Source organism: Talpa europaea, assembly GCF_964194135.1.
Source record: "Talpa europaea genome assembly, chromosome: 1".
NCBI lineage: Eukaryota > Metazoa > Chordata > Mammalia > Eulipotyphla > Talpidae > Talpa > Talpa europaea.
In genome coordinates, this window is record NC_140073.1 from 30,688,717 (window position 1) to 30,715,345 (window position 26,629).

General features: G+C 45.2%; 1 protein-coding gene across 1 annotated transcript in view; it reads right to left on the reverse strand.

The window, feature by feature from the left end:
• Positions 1-24,642, reverse strand: part of SLC6A5 (solute carrier family 6 member 5) — a gene marked incomplete at its 3' end in the record, with an annotated part of 45,584 nt that extends 20,942 nt beyond the window's left edge. The window contains exons 1-8 of the mRNA XM_084246980.1: positions 24,085-24,642; positions 21,455-21,593; positions 18,779-18,910; positions 18,257-18,430; positions 10,801-10,942; positions 7,442-7,574; positions 3,011-3,145; positions 907-1,010 (exon numbers count right to left, since the gene is read on the reverse strand). Coding sequence (XP_084103106.1) covers positions 907-1,010; positions 3,011-3,145; positions 7,442-7,574; positions 10,801-10,942; positions 18,257-18,430; positions 18,779-18,910; positions 21,455-21,593; positions 24,085-24,627 — 1,502 coding nt within the window. The 5' untranslated portion in view covers positions 24,628-24,642. The remainder of the gene's footprint in view (positions 1-906; positions 1,011-3,010; positions 3,146-7,441; positions 7,575-10,800; positions 10,943-18,256; positions 18,431-18,778; positions 18,911-21,454; positions 21,594-24,084) is intronic.
• Positions 24,643-26,629: the final 1,987 nt, after the last annotated feature.

A 26,629-nucleotide genomic window follows, 5' to 3' on the forward strand; every position in this document is an offset into this window, starting at 1 on the left:
TGCATTTATAGAGAAAAGTGAGGCTCAGAAAAGTAAAACTTTGAGCCCGTGCCTTATGTTTTACTAAATGGTGAAATCACAATTCAAATGCAAGTCCATCTGATTCATGATGTCCCCCCACCACCTCTCTCCTTTCTCTTGAATCAGTCCACCAAGAGAATGAGCCTTATTTTCTTATCACTTGTCACAGACGTATTTAACTTTTAGCTGTCACTTCTGTTATTGCTGCCTAGGCTCTCCCAGGTGGAGTTCTTCTATTTCCTGGGCACTAGGCCTCACCTCACACTATCCAAATAGTCTCACTCTCTCTGTACACCAGAATGCCCTGAGGATCCAGTCTGCATATGGAGATACCTGGGCCTAAACCACTTTTCAAAAATGTTCTGAATAAAAGACCTGGGAGGGGACTCAAAGTTTGCAATTTTTTTTCAGTTACTCTGAAGTATAATTGACAAATAAAAATGTCACATATTTAAAGTGTACAATGTGATGATTTGATATACATGTGGCAAGATTTCTACCATAGAGTGAATCAGCACATCACCAGGATGTTTCCACTGTCTCTGGGAAAATGTTTGTTGAGTGAATGACTGTACTTCATTCGTGACCGCTATACACTATATCCATGGACTGGATAGCTTGAAAATGACTATCACAGGACAGCTAGCTACACAGCATTCCCATATAGAGCCCCGGAGCCATGTGTCAAAGTCAGCAGGGCAACTGCACCTGGACAGCAGCAGCCAGGAGGTTGGCCTGAGCAGGGGTTTCACCACAGGAGCTCTCTGACTCTCCCTCAGGTAAAGAGTGAGGAGGTAGCCTGAAGTCTCTGATCACTGACTTCATTGTTCTTTCCCCAGACCTTGCTCACCAGCCCCCTCTGGGATCTAAAGTGGCTCCACATACCTGTAGCAGTTGTTGTGGAATTTGTTGTAAGAGGAGAGAGTGATCAAGCCTCCCCAGGCGGCAGATAAAGAGAAGAAAATCTGAGTGGCAGCATCTTTCCACACCTGGGTGCAAAAGGGTAGAAGATTCAAGGTCACTGAAGGGGACAGGACCCAGGGAAAGTGTCTTTCATGGCCAACGTCACATTATCTCCCCAGGGGAAAGGCAGTCAGGACAAGATGAAAACATACATCAAGGGTACTGAAGCTAAGAAAAGGCACTGAGTTATCTGCACTGAGTTAGAATGGAGATGCTAGCTCCATTCTTATCAAAGCTCCTTTCTCATCAAAGGAACTCAATAATTGCACATACCTGCTGAGATCTCATGCATGCATACACTACCATATAAAACTGACAGGAAAGATATTTTTTTTTCCTTTAGCTGGATATACTCTCAGAAAACAATCTGGAACAGTGAAATATATTCATGGATGTAAAATAAAAACTTTCTTTGAATTGACATTCTTACAGTTACCACAACTGCTATTAAATATATGAAATTCTGTAGCCCCTCATCTTAGCAAAGCAGCTCAGTGCCACAGCACAGTGGATTTTATAGCCACATCCTTTTTGAACTTGGAGGAGAAGACCTTTTGATTCTATCAGCTGATTCCTTAATTATCCTCATAAAATTCCAGAAGGTCACTCAAGAGTTTGAGCAAGAGTTTGATGTGATTTGTATGATGTACCTCTCATCCCTTTTATAAATGAAATCCAGAGTTTAAATTGTGCTTAAAATTCAAAGAGAAAGTTCAAGTGTGTGCTGACTTAAGTCTATGCCTATTCCAACATCCATTTTTCCATACTCCTTAGTCACAAAGCTATGGTTTGAGTTAAAGACAGCCGTGGTTCAGCTAAATGACCACCTCCCAGCATCAAGGGGAGGTGCAGTGAAGAGATGATCATATAATTTCATTTCTGGACAATGATAAGAAAATAAAGTGTTACGCTGAACCTCTAGGGTTTCTCTTCTAAAGAGAGGGAGAGGGCCTCCCCTGGCAGCACAGCGGTTGAGCACTGGGATGAGAAACTGCCCGCAGCCTCTGCAGCACCAGTTCGATCCCCGGCGAGGGTCCCACATGGCGCGCAGACCTCTCCTGCCGCGCCCAGTGCTCCCCTCAGCAGCGTGTTTCGTCAGTCTGCCTGTTCTGTTCCCTGCTCTGGCTCTGGTGAATCCTCTCACCCTCCCGCGCTTCTGACTGTACTCAGTGCTTGTATAAATAAATAAATACATCTTTTTAAAAGAGAGAGAGAGAGAGAGGGAGGGTGCCTATCTCTGCATCGACACCTCAACCCTTTGTGTTACCAGGAATGCTGATGTGATGGCTGGAGTTCTGGCAGCTAGAAGGAAGCTATTCACTGCAGATGGTGCAAAACTATAGGAGCCTGGACCCCTGGTGATTATGGAACTACCCAACCAGGACACTGGGCTTTAGTCCATTCAAGCAAAATAAACTTCTGTCTTACTAAAGCCACTACTACCTGGAAGTTTTGTGTTATGTATCGTCAAACTTACTGACCTGAGCAATGTGGTCTTAACATACATTGGAAAGGTAGATTTCTCTTTTAAAGAGGAAAACACACTCCCTCATTTGGAATTTTTTTGAGTTTTAGATATGTCTGCGCAAAATATGCCCTACAGAGAAGGTGTGAGTGTGCAGTGGCCTGGTACACAAATGTGTCAAAGCCCTTTAAATGATAACTGCTTGTGGTTCATCTGAGTGCTGTTATTTTCCAGCCAGCAAAACCCCATTTCCAACACACTATAATTAGTAACAGATAAGTGCCATGAGGTGGCCCAAAGCTATTAAGGGAATTTCATTCTTTATTTTGGCCTCCATTGCAACCCCAGATGTAGGACAACTATTCCAGGAATCTGAAAACCCCTAGTTGCCCAGTTCTCATTAAAGATTTCCTGAGTACGTAACACTCCAAGATCATCAGGATCTTATAAAAGCGACTAGCCGGATGCCCTGTGGGAGGAGGTATGGCCCCTTCTGCCTCCCTGTGGGTCTTTACCCCAACTGCACCCCACAGGCATGACATAATGAGAACAAAAGCCCACCGTTGCATCTGTGAGCTTCTCCCACTTAGGGGTGATGAAATACCAAATCCCAGCGCCAGCTCCAGGCAGGGTGACTCCTCGGATGAGGAGGATCACCAACACGACATAGGGGAATGTGGCCGTGAAGTACACCACCTAAAAAACCATCCAACAAGGAGACAGGAATGAGCAGACCTGTAGAACGTGGCCATGTCAATAGCAGCAGAGTGTCACCTCCCCTGACCAAGTCCTTGCTGGCCAGGACATGAGGGTAGTTGTCTCTGCCAGGGCTGGGGACACAGCCTCCTGACAGAATTAATGCAGAGTGGGATGGACAGAAGCCAAGGAGGACCCCAAAGATTTTGGTCTTAGCAACTGAAAGGGTGGAGAGACCATCAGCGAAAATGGGCAGGCTGCAGGTTTAGGAAAGATAAGTTATCCCTTCCTCTAAATGCAATTATTCAGCAAGGTCAAACTCTTTCTTTCTGGGTGCAGACCAGGGATGGGCTGGTTTCCTCTCTCTATTGCTATCGCCACTGACCAGTGAGTCTCTCCCCTGTCTCACAGGACAGCAGTCTCCCCTCCCTGCTATGAGATACCCACCTCCCAACTTGCTAGTGACTGAGGGAGGAACAGCCTGCTCCCTCCTATTGATGCCAATCCTGCTTCTCTCCTCCACTTAAAGTATGAAAGAAGCAAAGTCCTTCTATACACAGACATCATGAAACCCAAGGGCACCTGACATCTCAGGAGAAAATCCTGCCCAGAATGGCACAGGCTATGCTATCAGCCACCAGATTTTACATGGAGCTTTCAAGTGGCAGGGCGATGCCCTGAGCAGTCTGACCTCCCCACCTCCACCAAGACAGGGTGTCAACTATAGAATACCCTCTCACCTCCTAGTCAAATGGAGCTGGTGGGATATGAGGGTGGAAAGAAGTAAGGGAGAGAGAGAGGAGAGACCATGACAGTAGAGGAAAACTCCAAGAGCGGCCCCAAGTTAACCACTGAGACAAACTGCTCCTGGTTGACTGTGGAGCATTTGGGGGGTTACCACCATTTCTGGAGTTCTTGCTGAGGACCAGGTATTATTAATCCATTTTACAGAGGAGGAAAATAGTGCCTCCAGTTAAGCATTTTACAGGGGTAAAATGTCAAGGTCTCCCCTCTTGAATCATGACCCAGGCTTGAAGTCACCAAAGCCTAGGTTCTTTCCATTAACACCTCTGGAAAGGCCACAAGTGTGAGGCAGGCTGGGACTAACATGAGGCAAGGCACAAAATTTAAGGTGGCACTCACTGTCAGGGGCCAACCTCACACTTGCAGGAATCTGAGAGTGAGTGATGCCTTATATTTTGCCTAGCCATACACTTGCCTCACCCAGGTCCCCACTGTCACAGGAGGTATCTGGAAGATGTGCTCACTTTGTAAACAGTAATCATAGTGAGCCTAAAGGTCTCCCACCCTGGTTTATAAACCCTGGAAGTGAGTCAGGTATACAAGGAGGCTATATGCACAGCTAGTATCTTGGCCAGGGGACTACAGAACACACCTATTTCAGGGCACACAGTCAGCAGAATTAAACTTGAACAGTAATGAATTACAGTTGGGAGAAGTGACAATAATTAGTTGAGCTGAGCCTGCTGGCCTGACACCTGTAGCATTCTCCTCACAGCAGGAGCCCTGAACAGGTGGTGAGGGAAGGCCCACCAGCCTGTGCTGGCTGGTTAGGTTTTAACTTGGTGCTGTAGTCATAGCTCGCAGAGGTCAGATGGGCTGCATTTGATTTTTGGGCTGTCTGCTGGTCACCTCTATCCTGAAATTCTAGCTGCTTAAAGGGAGATTAAAATCTTATGGGAAGCAACTGGCCATTCTTGTCTCCCAGGACCCTAAACAAGAGGACCTGAGCGTTTCTTGTTTCAGGAGAAGGAGGATATTTCTGTTGCTTAGCAATGACAGTGTTCAGAAAATTTCAATCACAAAGGAGCCCTTGGTAATGTGCTTCAGCCTCACATTCACCTTGGCCTCCAAACAATGCTTCATGATTAATGTCTGCACACCCCAGGGCAGGATAATAAATTATGATTCATTATTTCTGGTGGTATTCCTCATTTTTAGAAAAATTGATCATTGATTTCTAGTTGGAAAGCTTTCTCAATGAAGCAGAAAGGTAAGCTAGCAGATCTGAAAGAAAAGCTTACGAACTCAGGACTGCTCAAAAACTGCCATTGCAGAAAGCCCATAAAATCTAGCATTAAGAATTGAATTCTATATCAACTGACTTTACCACCATCCTACAAAATCACAGGGGTTTTAGAGAGTATTTATTTTAACCCTTGATTTTGTAGAATTGGGAAGGGTCTAGCTGCCCTTTCTATAACCTACGCAACTGGCAGCGACAGCTAATGAAGGCAGAGATGGGAAGCAATGAGATTCACTGTGGGGTGGGGGGAGTTTATCCCCACTGGAGGCAAATGATGATGCCACAATTCTGCATTTTCTACCTACTCCTAACACATGAGAAAGCTGAGAGCCCAAAGGTTGATTAACTTGTCCAGAGTTACACCATGAGAGAGAGATAAGGAAAGGATTTGAACTCAATTTAGTCTGCTTCTAGAGCCACCAGTTTATCCTTCCTCATGTCACCAACAAGGCCTCTGGTCCCATCCTCCTCACCAGTGTCTTTTCTCTGGCCAATCATTAGTCTATCTATCTATCTATCTATCTATCTATCTATCTATCTATCTATCTATCTAATAGGGGCCTATCTGGACACTTAGATCATGGTTAAGGTTACCCTGTTTCTATCTCTATCTCTAGCAGTAAGTGATGGACCAACCAGTGTGATTTAGCTTGAGTAAATATGTGACTACCCTTACTAAGCAATTTCTAGTTGGACCCATTACTCCCACCCAAGCCATTTCCAAGTCACAGAGGAAAGGAGTTCAGAAACTCTCAGGACACAGAGTGTTGCTAAGAGTCACATTAATATTTCCCCATCTTTCTACTGCATGAGAAAAACAATCGATCCAATCTCATAATATTCATTCAAAGTCAGCAGGGTCTTAGGGATCACCTGATCCCAGCTCTAACTTTGTATAAGGGGAAACTGAAGCTAGAGAGGAAAAATGAAGCCAACCTCATTTTCCAGCTCACCGAGCACATTTCAGACAGAATGTTAGAACTTGAAGGTCTTAGACATTGCCCAGTGCAATTGTCTTCACTTTACAAATGTGGAAACTGAGCATTCCTGAAATAGTTAAAATAAAGTAAATTTGCTTTTTATTTATTGGCAAAAAAACCAAATGAACAAATAAAGCTAGGAGCAGATTAGTATCCAGGCTACGTTTCATGGTCCAAGTGGAGATGTCCCTACACAGCGAATACCATGAGAAGTCCTGGAGGACTAGGACAGGTTATCTCACCTCCCACCTGTCCAGGCTCTCCCCACCCCCGCACCTTAAGTCATGTAAGGGGCAGCACGTAACTCAGGCAACCCTGACAAACCTTCCTGAGTCCCCCATTTAAGTCCCTGTGGTGACAGATTAGATGGGGGGAACCCCTGAGATTGTCCATGTGCCCAGGGAGGAGACAGATTGGTCTCTGTGGCTAATGAGTGCTGGCGTTGGGTGAGGGATATGTGCATGCCTGAGAGGTGGCACATACCTATGCCCCCAGAACCTTCAAAAATGGATTATATGGAACCAGAGTAAGCCCTCACCCAAAATTGGATCAAATCCAACTCCACCACCTCTAGTCCAAGAATCCACCATCATTCCTTGGCCTTAAAGACATTTTGAGTTCCATCCTGACATGTGAAATGACCCTTATGATGACTGAGCATTATTGGATATTATCAACTTGACTGGTTAAGTTTTTAGTGGGTTTTTTCTAAAGCATCAGGAAGATGGGGGAGAGCCCTGAGACCCTTATAAAACCCATTGTGCCCTAAGTTCTCCTGGACTACTTACCTCCACGGCTTCCATGCAAGTTCCTTCCCCTCCCAAGGGCCAGCCAAATGCTCTCTCAGCAAACAGCCAAGTATTTGTTTGCTCAACCAAAACTGCACTGGCAGGACTGTCATCCCTTAGTCAGCAATACTAATGCTAGAGTTGAGGGACTAAGTCCTCTTAGGAAGGTCCCATCTGCAGAATTTAGTGGCAGTCCCAGTCAGGAAAGGAAGGACACTTATCACGGTAGTGCAGTACCCCCACCATCCATCAGGAGCTCTGCACGTATTGTCTCATCTAATCCTTAAAACAGTCCTGAAAGAAAAGCATTATTATCCCATTTTACAGACAGGCATGACGACAAGTTCCCCCAGCTCTCAGGTCCAGCATCTCAATCCCACCCACGCCGCTGGTCTTGGTCCCCACTGTTCTTCTGCCTGCTTCACGACACAGCCAACCTTGAGTGTCCCCAGCTTTCTGGTGGATAAATGTAAGTTCTTACTTTTCCTGAAGACTTGATTCCTTTTGCCAAGGACGCATACACAATTACCCACGCCAGAAAGAGGCAGAAGGCCAGTGGCCACCTGATCTCCCCTGGATATTCAATCCCTGCAGAAATCTTCAGCACAAAGTACCTAAGAGTTGGAAAGAGAAAGGAGGGAGGTGATAGTCTGCAGGCATTAATCTTGCAGCAGGGCCAAGATTCTTGAACAAACCCAGCACCTCACTGTCCCCATTGGGACTTGATCAGATCAGGTAGTGATAGATTTGCTGATCATGGCTTCCACCCACACTTGTCTAGAATTACCCTGCTCTTAATTATGTCTGGAAGCCACTCCTGCCCCCAGGCTGGCTTAGTACAAGACCATCAGCCCCTCAAAAGGACACCTGCACCCCTATGTTTATTGCAGCACTATTTACAATAACTAAGCTATGAAAACAACCCAAATGCCCAAAAATAGATGACTGGATCAAGAAGATGTGGTACATATACACCATGGAATATTACTCAGCAATCAAAAAAGATAAACTCATGCAATTTGCAGCAACATGGATGGTGCTAGAAGGGATCATGATCAATACAATAAGGCAGAAAGAAAAAGAAAAATACTGGATGGTCTCACTTATAGCAGGAATGAAGGGATCCAAATAAGGGATCAGGGGAAAAACTAATTATAATAAAGTAAAAATCAAAATCAACAGGCAACTATGAACCAGAGACATTCTGCAGGGGGGAAGAAGGGATTAGGATCAAAACAAGGGTGGGAAGAGCACAAGGGACCTAGGTGATAGTTCACGGGTGAATGGGTGGTGGGAATTTCATGGGGACTATAACCAAGGTGAAAATGCATACATTGTACAAAAATGAAAAATGATGTAAAAATATATGACAAATAAATAAATAAATATTTCTAACCTTAAAAAAAAAGCAAAAACTAAGAAAAAAAAAAAAAACCTGTCAGCCCCACCATTACCTGGAGATGGTGGAGGGTGGAGAAGTGCAATGAATTCAACAGTACTGAGGGGCCCTGGTACAGCCACCCACCAGGCATTACCAAGGATGAGGTCTTTACATAAAGTCACACCACTAATAAAAACTGTCAAGGATGATTTTTGTGTATTTTCTGTATTTTTTCTACTCTATTATTAGTGATTTTTTGATGGTATTTGTATACTTTTAAATCAAGGAAAATCAGTACAGTGTGATTACACTAAATGACTGAAAATGCTGGTCTATGTTTTAGTTTAAGTGGTATTTGACATGTCCCACAGCTGAGGTTGTTGAAATATCCAGGCAGGGCTGAATGGGTCTTACTCAAGGAAAAAAATCAGAGAGAACCAGCTGCACACAGAGGAGCTACTAGTCATCTGTATGTGCTGAAGTATTCAGGGTCTGTCTGGTGATCCCCATGTTCCTGGCAAGCAGCTGTTAGCCTGACAGGGGGCAGGCAGCCTCTGCCTGGGACAGAAGGAAGTTGCACAGACAGTGAGTCCTGATAACAGACTAGGACAATCATTTCGATGCTGCAACAATCTAGCCAGGCATCCAGGATGAAAGTGCTGTGTTTGCAGGTTGATGTTTTTCTGTGACATGAACAAAGGACCATACAGAATCCAGATTCTCTAAGACTAGTAATGGGGGACCAGAATGTTCTGACTTGCTGAAAAGGATGAAGGTGGCAGCACCACTCCTGGGCTAGCCAGCAATGTTACCTTCCAGACGGTTAGCGAATGAATGCTTCTAGAATAAGGGTGGTGACCTCTGTGACAACAGAGCCTCTCTCAGTCTCTGGAGCCACCTAACCCAAGAGTTGAGTAGAGGTGACTCAAAGTAGAACTGAAATGGGCTCACATATTTCCCAAGCAATGAAAATGACCCTTCCAATAAAAAGTTCCCCCCCAAAATGAGTAGATGATTTAGTCAACATTTCTACAATAAGTCAACCATCTTGACTATTTCATGCTTTAATAAAGGATCTGGGATGAACCCCAAGAAGATCCTAATAACATCTCCTCTTAGAAACTAAGAAGAACCCCCAGAGAAGTAGTAATGCCCACCAAAAGCAGATTTACAAATCATTTTATAATATACCTTAACTGCATGGATTATGTGCCCCGATTTCCTCTGACCAGCAGGTCAGACTCAGTTTCTCAGTACTCAGTACTCAAGGTGAACCAAAGCTCACCCCCACTGCTCCTACAATATCTTTAGAAGGGATTATGTCATCATTCAGCCTAACTGCCCCTTCTGTCTTGCAGAGCACAACCATGAACTTCTGAGTCCCTATAGGTGAGAAAATCTAGAACAGGAACTAATGGCAATTGGGAGAATGAGTCGGGGTATGACCAGTTCTTATCACCTGGGTGAAGGTCCTAAACCAGGAAGTCCCTGACATATGCATTTTATTGGGCCCCAAAGTTTTATTTAAATTGGTCTGCTGACAATTTTATGGGAGAGAGCCATAAAAATCTGAATTTTATTCTCAACTTCTCTTATAAAATGAAAGCTCTGACAGCAGTAGCCCACATTCCCATAAGGCAGGGATCAGTGGGAGCTGAGCATCAGCAGCTTGCCTCATACAGACTAGACACACAATCCCCACCACTCTCTATTGTGTTACTCAACCTTCACTCATTTGCCTGGCAAACAGGTAAACCTCTCTGTTGAGTCCCTGAACACATTTGAGTTTATAACCTTTGACTTAAGGCTTAACTAGAGAACATCTTTTATTTATTCTCTGTTGAACTGTCAACATTTACTTCCTTACAAAGTAAGCCCATGAACATTATTTACTCTTCCTATGGTGGTTGAGGATTGTCTGATATCCCTGAACTTCACTCCTCAATGTGCAGCAACACAGGTGTCGTTAGTACAGAAATAAGATGAATCTGTATTTCTTGAAATTAATTTGGTTTTTAAATTGAATCTTTGACCATGATTTGTTTTCCAACCTTTTGCCTCTTTTCCCTTCTCAAGTACAAAAGTGTGTGGGTGAGTGTTGAGGAAAGAGGGGAAACAAGCAGTGTGGGGACATGTCAATCAACTGAATGTCTGCTTAGATTACACTTGATGAGTTTTGCCATGTTTTTGTCATAAATATCATGAATTACAGTAGAACCAATCCTCTTCCCACCAGCACTTTGCTCTCCAAGCTCACAAGACACCACAGTCTGCTTGCAGAAGCCAAAGCAGTGTGGAAAAAAATGCCCTCCCGGATGACTCGAGTAGGTGGGGAAGGTACAGAGGGAGGTGACCCATCCCTCAAGCTACCTCTGCCTCCAGTCTGCAAGTTAGGGCATTCATCAATTCACTGAATTTTTTTTAGAAAGTAAAAATTGCACACACAAAAGTGACCTTACTTGAAATACTCTTCACTTCCACTGACAAATGTCTTATTAGCCTGGCTGGTGAAGTTAACCATTGTCAAGTTGGGATAGGCAGTCATGCAGAAAGTTGAGTTCTTGATCTGTATTTTGGGATGGTCACCGATGACACAGGAATCTGTTTAGGAAGGATAGAATGAAAACAATGAAATCTGTACAGAAAATATATGTAATGCTCTCTTGCCATTTTAAAAGCAAAAGCCAATAATATTTGCCAAATATTGGAGAGCAAGGTTTGGAAATTATTAACTGAACAAAGTTAAATGTAGATGAGCCACAGAATTGTACTTTACAGGGGCCTCCCTGGTGGCACAAGGGGTTAAGACACAACCTCTGAAGCTCTCTGTAGCCAATGCAGCATGTGTTTGATTCCCCAGCCAGAGAGTTACCCACATGGCACAGCAGACCTCTCCTGACTCGCCTGCTGCTCCCTTCAGCAGTGTATTTCAGTCTGCCTGTTCTGTTCCCCACTCTGTCTCTGGTGAATCCTCTCACACACACCCACCCCACATCTCTGGCTGTATCCCAGTTCTCATATGCATAAATAAATAAATCTAAAAAAAAAGGAATTGTACTTTATCTGTCATGGAGCCCCCAGTCCCCACAGCAGTGCCTAGACTGATAGCAGGCCTCTCATTTCTGAAACATTCCCTTTGTGACTATGCTGTGCTAAATACTTTGCAAGTATTATCTCCTTTAACGGTCACAATAGCTTATGCTACAGCTGACTACAACCCCATTTTTAAAATAAGGACAAAGGCTCAGTGGTTAAATAACTACCAAAATCACCAGCTAATGAGGAAGTAAATCAGAATTCAAATCCAGACCCTATGACTCCCCAGGAAACAAATGGCTTTCAGAAATGAACTTAATGAGACATAAGCAAACCTCCTCAAGGGCTACTGCAAAAAAACAAAGTCTAACTAATAAACTCACCATGAACACACTGGATCGTGACCGAGATATGGTCAGTACTAAGATACATGTGCCATGTGCTTTCTGCAAACTCCCGTGTAGCCACACAGTGTGCTTGTGTGACTGCAATAGGACCTAACATGGTGGTTCTCAACTGAGGACAGAGTTGTTCCCCTTGGGACACTTGGCAATATCTAGAGACATTTTTAGTCATCGAGTCTGGGCAACGGCGTGCTACTGGCATCAAGTGGATAGGGGCCAAGGATGCTGCTAAATATCCTACAATACACAGAACAGCCCCCAACAACAAAAAAAAAATTAATCAGTCCAAAAGTCAATAGTGCTGAGGTTGAGAAACCTAGACTGAGCTGGAGAGAGATAATCAATTATGAGAATCTTAGTATGTCATATATTATGCTGGACAATTATTATCTCATGAAATCCTCATGAAACCTGGGACCTGCATATTATTATCATCATTTTAAACAAGAAAAAGCTGAAGTCCTTCTGGTCATTTTACAATGCCTCTCTAACAGCTTTATAGATATTGATCACCTGACAGATATTATAAATAAAGATACTAATCCTGATAGCAAAAGACAGTATTTTGTAAAGTAAAATAATAACAGTTATATGACATTTACCATGTATGGTTTTAGTGCTTTATATGAATTAACTAATTTAAGCCTCACATCACTCCTATGAGGCCAATAATATCATTGTCTCTACGCTACAGATAAAGAAAACAGCACAGAGAGGTGCAGTTGCTCGCCAAGATCACACAGCAGAAGCAGGAGGCAAACAGGCACCTTTCTTGCAGGCCATGTTCTTAACAACTCTAGTGTGAAGCAGAGAGCAGGGATCATGAATTCAAACACCTTCAGAAACCAAGCTGAATACACAAATGAGAAAAGCATAACAGGGTAGTAATAAGGAGTGGTGGAGATTGTGGCAAAACAAATAGTGTCACACTTATCCAGGTGTTCTGGCAAAAGATGAAGAGAATCTGGATATTGCATTTTTTTTAAATGTTGAAAATAGGTCAGATTATTTTTAAATACCAGGTCCCTCACCCCAACCAAAAGATCTAGATCTGGTGAATGGACTGCTAATGTGTACCGTCTATGGAATAGCAAAGTGGATAGGACTATGGTTTTAGGAACTGCACTAGCCCTGAGAACTTAGATGAATTCCTTTACCTGTCCAAGCCTCGAATTTCTGATGATAGTTTTATCTATTATATAATTATATATTATTATAAACTAGTTTACAAGTTTGTGTTAAGAACCAAATCAAGTGAAATGGTGAATGAAAATATTTCATACAATATCAGTACATAGTTGGACTCAACAAACTTCAGCCATAACCAGTCATCATGTTATACCTTTTTGTGGGGCATGGTGGGCTTTGCTATATCTTTTCTAAGTTCCACCTTTTTATCATTCTCAACATCACCCTCCACAATCCCACTTGCAGCCATAAATCACCTACTGCCTCCCACACAGTCCTCAGAACATTGGACAAAAATTGAAAGTTAAAACAATCCCATCCCTCAGACTAATTCTTTAGACTGGGGTTTTCCAACAACAGTGCTGCTCACTTTTTGGACCAGAAAATTCTCTGTTGTGTGAGGCTGTCTTGCACACTGCAGAATATTTAGCCACCTCCCTGGTCTCTGCTCTAGATGCCAGAAGGATCCACCCCCAGATGCGACAACCGACAAATGTCTATTAACCTTGCCAAATGTTCGGCAAAATTTCCCAGGTTGAGAACTACCACTCCTTTAATGAAATAACATCGAGTTTCAAAGGGATTCCGTCCTAATAACTATCAAATATTTGCGGAGGAAGCCTTTGATTTCCCCAGCAGGAGCCTGAAGGAAAATTAAAGCACCTCCCACACATATCCCTTTTCTGTAAGCACAGAAGTTCTCACCCTCCTGCCCAAAATTACGTTCATGCCCTAAGACAGAGAAGACTGCCAAGCGGCGGGCAAACGCTTGCTTCCCAAACTGCCATCATGAAGCACGCGGGCAGCTTCTCTAGAGATTGTCTCTGACGTCCCGGGATCACTGCTAGCCGCAGCAGCACAAGGTCACGCCTTTCCTCTGCTGCACTGCAGCAGCGCTCTTTGCAGCCTCGGCTCTCCTGCAATACCCGTTCCCACCATTGGGTGGCAGAAGCGTGCTTCCCAGTGCACAGTGCCTTCAGGTCGGCCGGCAGAGCTGTGATGGGCCGGCTAATCAGAGAGCTCCGCGGCCCAGGAACCCTGAACAAAGAACAGCGATAATGATCTGCTAAATTGGAAACCGTTGGAATGGGATTCTCTTTACTCTGGCAATTATTAATAAATGAAAGTCCATGAAAGACTGGGGAGAAGAGGAATCATTTAATTAAAGTTCTAATGAAAATCAAGCCATTCCAGAAATAGAAATGGTATTTATGTTGTTGCCATTTTAAATGACCCAGCTAGCTCCTAATTTCACAAAATAGTCACTGGTCTCACTTGGCAGGACATGGATTAGCCGTTTCCATTACAGATATCTGGAAAGTTGAGCTCCCCTAAAGGAGAAAGATTCTTTTACAACCTGCACCTTAAACATGGGCTGCAAAGTCAGCCTCTCCCCATGAACAGTTAAGGCTTTTGTCCGGCCTGGAGCAGTGTAGGACCCTGGAATCTCCACGGTGTGGCAAGGATCCCAGGGAGTATGTCCATAGCAGTGCTGAGAAGGAACACGGGATAGACACCTCCCTGTTATGATTGAAGGTGATAATGCTCTCTGTCTAGCGCATCTCTCCTGGGATCAGTCACCTGTGATCACAGGGTAGGGTGGTTGTGGGCTTATGAGGGAGAAGGTCAGCCTGGAGGGTTGTTTGTAGAACGCTGCACTAGATGGAGTTTTTCTGTTCTCTAAGCAAGCCTCTCTCCAGTGACCATTTGGGAGAGAGCTTGGGATCTCTGAGGGTCTAGACACCCAACTTGTCGGGCAGAGCAGTGGGAATACCAAGTCTCTGCCTCACCACCTTTTTTAGTCACCCCAGGACCAATACTTCCAGAAGAGATAGTCTGGCCTCAGTAATGGTACACGCTCATGCGCAGATAATGTGGAAAGGACAGATGGAGGGACTACACAAAACAAAGGTGGGAACTGACACCTCACTTTTTAACAAATAAAAAATCTAAAGTGCTAGCTAAGAACATAAGGTTTGCCCAACCCTGTCCAAATGCTACCAGGGAATAATCAGAGTAAAAAATGTCCATTGTCTCTCTCTGCCCAGAGCTCACAGTTTTTAAGGTTTGCACCAATTGACTAAGAGCTTAGCTGTGTAATGCCTTTGTCTTCATATTTCCTGGGTTATTATGAATCAGACTGGAAATGCCACCAAACCAGGTGCCCCCACCAACATGCCTGCTTCTGTCAAAGTGCTCAGTTGCTGTAAAATATATAAAATATAAATACATAATATACAATGTGTGTCCACTACAGAAAATGTAGAAAAGAATGGCCCCAAATCTGCTGGTTAACATTTTGTAGACCTTCTTGTGTTTTTCTAACTATACACTTATTATTTGAGAAAAAAATAACATATATATGTACTATATATCTGTACACAGCTTCTACATTTGACATAATATGATGAGGATTTCTCAGTGTTTCATACATATTCATTTTTAATTGATTCATTCTTTTTTAATAATGCACTGCAACTTAATTATTCATTAATTTAAATTTTTGTTACAAGTTTAAGTGCTTCTAGTGTTTTCCAATACTGTAAATGTGACCAACATGAACAATCCTATATAGTTCTTACCTATATAGTTCTGACTCCCCCATCGCACCCAAGCCTCCTATTCCCAGAAGTAGAATTCTAAGTCAAACTCCTATGCAGACAGCTTTATTTCTACCCCCATAGAATCTCAGCTACAAACACTTGTTGCATGGAATACTGAACTGATATCACTTTGCTGGGACTGGTGTTATAGAACCTGCCAGACCAAAGACTCCTCATGTACCCTGAATAAGTGAGAACCCAAATTTGAGCGCTGGTTTGACTTGTGACACACAGACTGACTCTTCTACTCTCTGAGCTGACAGTCTATTCTGTAACCTGCAAAAAATGTGATCATGTCACCTGCTTCTTGGAATTCATATGATTCTTATTAGGAACAGCAGAGACATCATTTATGAAGCTGCTTTGTAGGTTAGGAAACATTTAATATGGTGATTAGTACCATGGGGGGGGGAGGGGGGGAGGGGATGGGGGCCGTCAAACTTGGATTTAAATCCTGGGCTTATCACATAGCCCGGCTCTATGAACTTGAGATCCAGTTTTCACCTGTAAAACAGACATAATAATAGAACCCATGTGTTATATCTGACTTCTATATTTAACATGATATGGTGTCAGTGTCCCCATGTTGGTGTGTTGTCTGTCTTAATTAATGTGGGTAATATGAGTAAAAAGGTTTAACAAATGCTTATTGTGTAGTAGGTGACACTTGTTAGGAAGTGTTAAGGCACTGCACAAATATTAGAGGATATTGTTAGTAGAGGAGAATGGGGCCTCTAAACCACCATCCCTTCTGCAGCCTGCTGATCTAGGGATCCCTGAGGGAAGTCCCAGGGTTCCAAGTTTCCCATGGAGTCTGAATGAAGGCAATACTCCTCCTCCAGCAGATACAACCCTGCAAAGTGACTTCCCTTCCAGGCACAGTCTGGAAATGACAAGCAGTACCACAAGGATGACTTTGAGGTATTTCTCCATTCCATACTCCTCATCCTAGAAAGTGCACTCTGCCTAACATGGCTACCATTTTGGGACACCTTCCTGGGACTGGTAGTTGCTTGTGAACTTGTAAACAACTTGCATTTGGGATTCTTTCAGCAGTAGACAGTGACCCCTGATCTAGCTGGGACAGCTGGGCAAAGACAGTGGGACACTCCATTCCAAAAACAGTTAAGGACAGCTTAATTAAGGGATGTGGGCAAACCCAACATAGTGCTTCCTACCTTTGGTGCATGTGGAGAACTTTAGAAATATAGACTCTAAGACTCCATCTCCAAACAGTATGATTTAACTAGTGTGGGAGGACCCTAAGTAATATTTTGATTTGTTATTCTTCAGGTAATCCATCAACATAGAGACTGCAGAGTCGAGGATAGTGAAGCCCAGAGAATCTAAGGGACATTTATTCTTGGTCACAAGGCTAGTGAGCCTCACAGCTGGGAACCTCCATAAATTCCCATGCCCCATTCCTGAACACTGCCAGGTGCATAGGGTCTGAATTGAATGAGCATTTTGATCCTCTAGATAGAGGCTGGTTGGGGAACATATGTACATTTCAGGTCTATAAAAATACTCCCATGTGAATCAGTGTCTTTAGGCATAAACTTCTTTCTGGGGGTGTGGGAAGGAAGAATTCATCTTTCTCTCCTAACACACTCAAAGGATTAAATAATGGCCTAGTTCTACAGCATGCAGACTATTAGGGTAAAAGAGCAGGCTTGGGGGCAAACACTAATTGCTGATCACTTACACAGAGATCATAAGATTCCGACCTCAGCACAGACCTATCTTAAGAGGAATAGCAGATCTTTCAGAAAAGAAGAAACTACTTGCTTATTGGTACCCATTAGAATGACCAGAGCCTTCAAAACTGTCTGTTACTAGTACTTTCTATTTGTAAAGTTTTCTAATTTTCTAACGGTTATCATGTCCCTTGTTTCTCCTTGCAGCAATCCTGTGAGAAATAGTTATTATTTCTATGTTTCAAATGAGGAAAACTGAGATCCAGAGAGAAGGAGCTACCTGATCAAGACACACAGTCAGGGGCAGAGATTTCTTATAGAGCAGGAAGCCTTATTGACATATCTTCCCTGCTCCTCACAGTACTCTCTTGCCTTTGACTCAACAAGCTGGTAGCTTCCTCCAAATCTTCAAGTCTCTATGGATTTGAGAGATGGTCTTGAAATTGTCTTCCAATAGCAACACTCCCTGATACCCCAGGAGACTCCCCTCTCCTGGCTACTGCACCATGCACATTTCTACCATGTCTTCAGGCTAAATGACTGTTCTCACATTGATTCATGTACTCAGCAGTATTTTATGAGATGCAGACCCAAGATCACTATATCATTCTCCTAGAACCTAGGACTTCACCACATTTCATATTGTACCGTGCATAGGAGACACCTGGTGACCATGCCAAAAGGCCTTTTTCCCAACCCCACCCAAATGTAATAAATTGGAATACTGGTGAGCCCATAAATCTGCATTTTAAGCAAACACTCTAGCTGTTCATAAGCAAAAGCAAATTTATTTTTATTACCCTTACTCTGGGCCATGAGCTCCTTAAATGTAGAATTAAGGATAGTTGGCATTTTTAAAAACTTCTGTGCTGCAGCATCTAGAGTTGGGTCTGGCAAACATAATATGTGTGCACTTAATCTTTACTGGATGAATGAATGAAGACTTCCAAACACACACACACCTAAAATAGGCATAGTCAAACTTACCTAATAAAAGTTTGGTTTTATCTTTGCATTCTGGTGTGTTCCAAGGATTGTTGCAAGAACCCCAGGGCAGAACAGACACAAAGGAGGCAAACAGGTAGAAAAGAGTGTAGCAAATAATCACATTGTAGTATATGGCTATCAGGACAGAAATGATCAGCATTGCGATGCCACAGCCTGTGGAAGCAAAAAATTCCAGGCTTTCATTCCATCCCAAATCCTATGGAATTCTTAGAGTGGGGCATGGGGTGGGGACCTAGGTCTTGAGTCTCTATTACAGATACTTAAACTTAGAGTGGAGTGGGCTCTGTGTCTAGCAGGGACATTGAGGCATGCTGCCTGGTAGGGAACAATGCCAGAGGAGAACTTGGACTAACCTTCAAAGGGCCCCAGAGGTGGAACTGATCAAATAGGAGAAGGAAGAAATGTATTCTACTGATCACAAAAGCAGGTAGCCCTCCCTGGAGCCTTGTGGTTCCCAAGGGCAGGTTAGGGAGAGGAGGTTGGGAGGCTGGGTGGACTCACCTTGCAGGGCTGGGATGGCCTTCCACACAGACACTGGCCCCTGGCTGGCAAACTGGCCAAGTGATACTTCTAGGAAGAAGATGGGCAACCCAGCCAGAGCCAGCATCATCAAGTAGGGGATGAGGAAAGCACCTTGGAAAGAGAGAGTGGGAGGTAAGAGCCCAGGAGACCAAGGCAGGGCTTCTTGGCATGTCTTTACCCTCTGGGCTAGGAGCTGCCTCCCTCTCCTTCTCTGGGAAACTTCTGTACTCTAGCTCAATAGCAGGCACACTCTAAAGGGCCCTACTCTAAAAAGTGCAAGGGTACCCAGCAAACACCCTCTTTTCTCGATTCCCCACTGGACAGATCACTAGGGATCGTCTGCTGGTCGGGGTTTATTCTTTTCTCTTTCCTTATTATATTACTCAATGTCTCCAAATTAAGCTCTTCTGGCATTCAACAAATTCACACCTTGACTCACTTCAGGAGTCAGATTTGGTGGATTCTTATTGGCACTTCTGCCCTTTGATAATATCTGCTAAGTTAGACTCCAGGAGTCTGCCTCTAAAATAACTTGAGTTACCTGCACACCTTCTGCCGGCCAAGGTTCTGTCTGCTCTGCCAGACAACCTACCCTTCCCCCACCACTGCAGTTATCATGCACTTTCAACCTCCTTCTCCACAAAGAAGTCCCTTCCATTCCTCCTGGTCAACACAAATGCTTCCTCCTCCAAGAAATCTCCTCCCCGTGTCTTCCCTCAGTACCTACACCAGACACTTGACAATATTTAAGTGGGTGTTTTATCTCTTTTAAATTGTGAGCCCCTGATGTTGACCCTTCATCTCTTTATTCCCCAGAATGCCCAGCCAAGAGCAACCATAGCTGGTAGGCTTTGCAGACTTGCAGAGGATTCCTTGTGGTATTTGGGAGGAGCTTGGGAAATTAGCTCTACTCTTTGTAAAGGTTTGGACCAGGAAGCCTGTTGCCTGTGTCAGAGTCAAATCAGGGACTAGAGATGCAGGAGCCTAGAAAATGTGCTGGAAAGAAGGGAAGAGGATCTCTCTCTAGTCTAGTCTTTTTGCTTGACTTTCTCCCAACTTCCTGTCCTGCCAAAGGGCTTTTCCTGCCAAGGTGTCTCTAAACAAGACATTTTTGCAGAGAAAACAGAGATCCAGGTTTGTCCTCTCCTGACAGAGTTTTAGAGAAAGATAGGGATTGTGTGATCCTTCCCTCTGCTCCCATGAAAGGAGAGACAAGTTCTCTATCCAGTGCTGGGGATTGCAGGGCCCCGGGGCCGCAGTGCGGAAAAGGCTGTCTGCCCCTCCCTGCGCCTGCCAGAGTGGAAGCCAGAACCACTGGCTTCACACGCATAGCCAGGTGCTTTGCTGGATCCCAAGCAAGTAAATTGCTGGCACTTTCATTGTGAGACTCCCCTTGGTCGGAACTTCCTCCCCAACCCAACCCCCAACCCACCTGGGCTACCCACCCTCTTTCAATCAAAGGAATTGGAACCGCCCCGCCCACTTCCTGCACCCTGGTGGGGACTCTGTGGGGAAAACCAAGCAGAAACCCAGAGGGCCCGAGGTTATGCTGCGTTTGTGTGAACATTCTCCTGTTTCCAGGGCACCTTGATTGCTAAATGCTCTTCATTCCTCATAAGTGCTTATGAATGTGTTCTGATTTGGAGGGGGGTGGACAGCAGTCACAAAACTTTTCCCTGTCGCTGCACTGGTCTGTCCCTGTGCACCAACTCCCTCTTAGAGTGGAAGGGGAGACAAGGGGGAAAAACAAAACAAGCTGAACCTAAAAGGGTGAGGGACACATTTCTAGTCTCTGTGATACAGCTGAGAAGCTGTGAGAGCAAGCCCTAGGTACAAATTCCTACTCATGGTCCACCTATTCAGTGAAGTTGCAGGTGAGGGTCCCAAGGCACCTCAAGGAAGGGAGGTCAAACAGAGGGAAGTTTGAACATGTCAGGCATTGTTCTCTCCATATTGGGTGGGTAGACAAGAGGTACACTCAATCCCAGAAGGTCCACAACTGGCACATGCCTTCTGGAGTGCTTCCCATTTTCCTTTAAATGTGGCTTGTTCCACCCAGATGGGACCAAATAAAATTGAAACCCCACTTTTGCTAAATGACTGTGCTAAAATATGCCCTGCTTATGCCCAAGGGAATTTTGAGAGGCTACCCCAGCCTCTCTCCTCAGGCCTTTCTGGTTCTCCTGGAGCCTGTACTCTGTACTACTCACTGCTCACTCCCAAGGTCTCTGCTGTCAGATCTCCAGCTTACAATCTTAAAATGTCCTTAATTCCGGTGTCTAGGACCACACAACTATTGGTTTAAAGATGTTTGGGTTCAAGTCATACCTGAATTCTTATCAGCTATCATAGTCTGAACTTCCTACATCATTGCCACCTGGACCAGGATCCAGCTCCCCAAGCTGGGCAGTGGGGGATGTGAGGAACCACCCTTCCCCTGGGCTCCATCTCCAGACAAAAGTGTCCTGGATCTAGTGCCTACCTTAAGGTGGCTCCTGTCCTCTGAATTCACAAGATGCCTGCAAAGGATGGAGCTGGAGTGTGAGGAGGCGGCCCTGAGCCTCCCTGACTGTGCCCTTCCAGGGGCTCTGGGACCCCCCAACCAGAAAGTACCCACCCGCCCTGCCACAGGCGGAAAGAGCTGAAAAGCCATACCTCCCCCGTTCTGGAAGGCCAGGTAGGGAAACCTCCAGACATTGCCCAGCCCCACTGCATACCCCACCATGGACAGGATGAAGTCCAGTTTGCTGGACCAGTTCCCTCGGGCCTTATTCTCATCCCCTTGCTCGTCCTCCTGGGGGCGGAAAAGCACATTGTCGGATAACAGCCCAGGTAGGTCCACAAGCAGGCCCCATTCTGCCCCTCCCCCCTGCTGAGGGTCTTTCCCAGCAAGCAGGCCCCCACTTTTCAACTGAGGATGCAACGGCAAGCAGGACCCCAATTCTGAAAAGAGGATGCATCTACAAGCAGGGCTCTCACCCTCTCCCCTGCACTGACAGTCTTTCAGCAAGCAGATCCCAATTTTTATCTAAGCATCCATCCTAAACAGACTCTGGGCCCCCTGTCCCCCCAAATCCTGCAGTCAGGGCACACCAGCAAGCAGCTTTCCCCAAACCTTCAACATGTAGGTTGATTGCAAGCAGGTCCCTCCATCCCCAACAAATAGTTCATTTGGCAAGCAGGCTGGTATCATGCCTACAGTCCCCAGCAAGCAGGTGCCTAACCAACCCCTCCCACCACCAGATAAAAAAACCCTCCACTCACGCCTCCCCTTTCCTTGGAGTCTGCACTAAAACAAGAGAGCTGCAATGCCTAAAGCCAGCCAGAGCCCCTGCCTCACTTTCTCTGCCAAAGCTTACAGGCAGAACCTGCCTTGATGGCTAATTTCAGCTCAGGGGCAAGGGATATGGCAGGAAGTATTTAGATAATGGGGTTGAAACAAGAGGGAAACTGAGACGATGGGTATGATGAGAGACAGAGCAACTAAGACACTGAGTTCTGGTCTACTAGACCAGTCGCTCTTTACTGATAGCATTTGGATAACCACAGGAAGACACTTTGTCTCTGAGCCTGTGTCCCCATTTGTAAAATGGGGCTTCCAGTTCCAGCAGTCTGTTTGTCTTTGGGGGCTTACCTGAATCTGAAATGCAGAAAAAGCAGAGGGTAAAGCTACCTCAAAATAAACTCTGAAGATGTTCATGGTACCTGGACACAGGACAAAGCTTCTAGGGACCCAAGCCACTGCATGGCTTCCACCACCTCAGCAACCCTCCACCTCCTACTCTAGCAACCTGGTATGTCCCATGCTATCTAGAGGCATGGGGGATAAAAAGGCAGTTATCAGGGCAGGGAGGAAGTCTAGAGAAAAGATGAGGGCTGAAGTGGGTGTCCGAAAGGCAAGAGTCAGCCGAAAATAGGCAAATACAAGGCTTCACCTATACTGAGCATCTTTACCATCCCCTATTCCTCTCCCTCCCCACCCCCTGCCACCCGAGCAGAGCACTCACCCCACCCCTTACTCTTTCAGGGCTAGAAAGGGTGAGAGTTCCACCTCCTTTTGCCTTTGCCGCACTGCAGAGATTAAAAAAGGCATGTGAAAGAAATTGTCTGACTCCACCAAGGACCACACTGCTGGACATGTGCTGTGAGAGGAGGTTACTACTTACAGCCAAATGCTGAAGAAGTGGGCCACAAAGCAAAGGGGTAGAAGGGGGGTGTCTGTTCACTTCTAGTTATTGTAGCAGCTGACTGCTTGCTGTGAGTAGGCCTGTGGATAATATGAGTGTGTGTGTGTGTGTGTGTGTGTGTGTGTGTACACAAACATTAAAGTGACTTAGAACAGGAAGGCTTTATAAACCCGGAATCTCATATGTTCTGGTTCTGGTACCCTCTGCTGGATATGTGCCTAGCCCTTGAGCCAAGGAGAGGAGAGGGGATAGCAGAAGGCAGGCAATGGGAAGGGAACTGCTGAAGTAGGTGAAATAGGACAGAGGAAAGAAAAGATCAGAGGAGGGAGAAAGACAGGGAGATGGAAGAAGGCAAAGCCTGTATGGGAGAAGGGGACATGAGCAATACTGCCTTGCCCCTAACCCAGAACTGGAATTTGCTTTGCATTTTCATATCTCTGGTTGAATATAAAGGACCAAATGCAGTAGTGGATCCAAATTTGTGGGGCTTGAGCTTACACATATAAGAGAAGAAAAAAAAATTCTTGAATGATGAAAATGCAAAAATCTGGTGACAAAATTGGGTACTGGATTTTGGAAGTGCAGAGGCAAAAAAATAAACCCTGAAACTTAAGCCTCAGAAGTAACCTAACCTAAACCTGCCTCTCATCAATTGAGTTCTCATGTGATGAACGACAGCTTGCACTGCAAAGGTTGCAGGATTTAAACTATTGTCCATACTAGGCTTTTCTCTGTATTCTCATTTTCTAATTATGAAAACAGATTCAAATAAGACCCAGTCATTGGCAAGCGGTATCTGCATAACGGGGTAGAAATCTCTGTCTCAACTACTTAATGAAATTGCTCTCAGATTTCCACTATCACTGAGGGAAGGGGCAGGTAAGGCAAATCCTGAGGTCACCATCCCTCTGGCAGGGTCACTGCAGCCCTCAAGCCCTGAGCTGGCCACCCCAGCAAAGTGCGAGCTTCCAGAAGCCCCAAAGCTACCTCCCACATCCATTACCTGGCACTGCCAACCAGTTTCCCCATCAGCACACGTGCACCCGCCACCACCCAACTTGCCTGGAACTTCTGGGGAGCTGGAAGTGACCGGCTTACCTGGGTGGTAGCAGTAGCCGTGCTGCCTGGGAGCACCGACGTGATTCCATCTGTGCCCAGCACCACCGTGCTCTGGCTCATATTCACCCAGCCCACGGCTCGGGTATTGTTCCGCTCCAGGGTACCCTTGCCCACACTCACGTTAGCATCCCCCTCTGGGGCGCGCAGGGCCGGAATCTTACAATGCAGCGCATTGCCAGGCCCAGAGCCTGCAGAAGGAGGGGCGCCCTGAGCCTCCTGCGACTCGCTCCAGTCCCGCAGAGTTGCGGAAGCCACTGGCGCCCGCTGGCTACTGAATTTGCAAGCCCCCACTCCTGGCTGCTCAGCCTCACAGGCTCGTGCGCTGGGGTACTGGAAAGTTTGGGCACCAGTGGAAACCGACCGGGTCACTCGTGGCGTCGGCGGCACGGCAGCGGTGGCGGCTGCAGCTGCGCCAGCGGCAGCGGGAGGCTCCTGCTCTGGGCTCGTCCTGGGCGCACATGGGCCATCGTGGGGGCCAGGGGCCACAGTCGCCTCCAGGCTGTTGGCAGGTTGTTTATTCATTTCCTTGGGAGCACCGCAATCCTGCAAACACAACGTGAAGTTCGGCCAAAAAAAAAAAAAAAAAAAGAAGAAGAAGAAAAAAGAAAAGTCACGACAGCTTTAAGAATATCTGTATCTACGTGGAGACATGCTCACGATTCAGGTCTGGACACAATACCTAGGGGACAAATTGGAATCTGCATTGCTTTCCTTCTCCAAGAAAAACTGTAGTCAGTATTTCTCAATTTGTCCGTCTGGTCAATAATCAGAATTCCTAAAGAAGCTAATATTCCTCTCCCTGATGGATTGTGAACTAAGAACATATGAAGAAATGATTTTTGGATGTGGGGAGGGTAGAAATAGCCCTACAGTCATGAGCTCCCCACCCTCTTTGGATTTCACATCACGGCTGTAGGGTACCCACATCCCGATCACCATTGTAGAAAGATTCTTTAATTTTCCGCCCCATTTCCTTTGTCATTCAACAATGCACATTCCTTTTTTTTTTTTTCCTTATAAGCAATAGACAAGCTGAGGCCACAAAGCTGATGGCATGGCACCTGCTATCATTGTTTGAGGCCAAATCTGTTGTGCATATCTCAGTGCCCCAAAACCCTCCCCAGCCTGCCAGGTAGCAATGGCAGACACACAGATCACAACCAAAGTAACAACAAAATCCACCACAACAATAATAAATCAGATTTAAAAACACAAGATGGTAACTAGTTTTTCTATCTTATAAAACCTACATAAACGTCTAGATTCTCAGATATGTAACAGAATGTGAAAAGTTTTTTTCATACCCACCCCCTCCCCCTGCTCAGGAATAACTATTCACAGGAGTCTAATATCCTCTGCACCCTTACTCTAATTTAGGAGACCAAAACTCACCACTAATTTTCACTTGGTTTCTCCTAAATGAGTTTCCAATGACAAGACCTGCCAGTGGTGTTTTTTTTTCCCCTCTGCTCCCCCCCCCTTCCATTATCTTTCCAGGATTTGCTAAATATTAGCAACCAGTAATTTCTACTACCCTGTAAAAATAATCACATTACCTTCACCTCTATCGCATGTCTCTCATCTAACCTTCTTTTCAAATGCACAGATCAGAAATCCTTGTTATGCACCAAAGCTAAGTATTCTGGGTCCAGCCAGCATTCCTATCTCAATGGCCTCCAAGACCCACAGCGACTGGTATCAGCACCTGCATCCGGAATTTCAGCACCGTGGACAGTGTCCAAATTACCGTGGTTGGGAGACCCTTCCAACCTCTTAGCTGGACAGCTCCGGAAACTGCTTTCCGATCTCAGGCGATGCTCATAAGTAGAAATACCTACAGTTTCGAGAACTGTACTCCCCTCCCCTTCCAAAATACACTGCACATTTCAAAAAGAAATATACAAACGAAACTGTCTTTCCCACTCCCACATTCACTTCTCCTCTTGAAAGAACAAAAGCAAACACTCACCATATCTGACACGGGCAACAGATTGAACCGGTAGAGAGTGAAATCCGCAATTGACAAGGCTAGCTTTGGCTCTGGGTAGAGAGGCGCTTTCTATATCTCCTTGGAAAAGGCCGGGTTTGCGTCAGTGCAAAGCAAGGTGCCCTTCGTTTGACATTTTCTTGATAATACAAGTTTGATAAATCATTACCCCCTTGGATTCAAGTTTTAAAGGGACAACAACCAAGAGTACGCTGGCCAGTTGTCACTGGAGCGAGAGGGGGCTGCGTGTTCTGCGTGACTCATGTGGGTCTGATTACTAAACCAAAAGCGGCTGGGGGGATGACAGAAGTTTTCCTCCTCCTAATTAAGGGAAACATGGGAGGGACACGTCCCACTGCACCCAAGGCAAGACAGCCGTCAACGAAGAGGTTTGGGCTACCGAGGTAGGTGCGGGGGAAGGAGTTAAATCCCTGTGATGTTTCAGTTCTTTCTCTTCCACTAAATTCCGTTGCAGCCTTTCCAAGTCTGCAGGCAGTGGATTCTGCAATATTACCCTCAAAGCCACTGAGGGTCTGT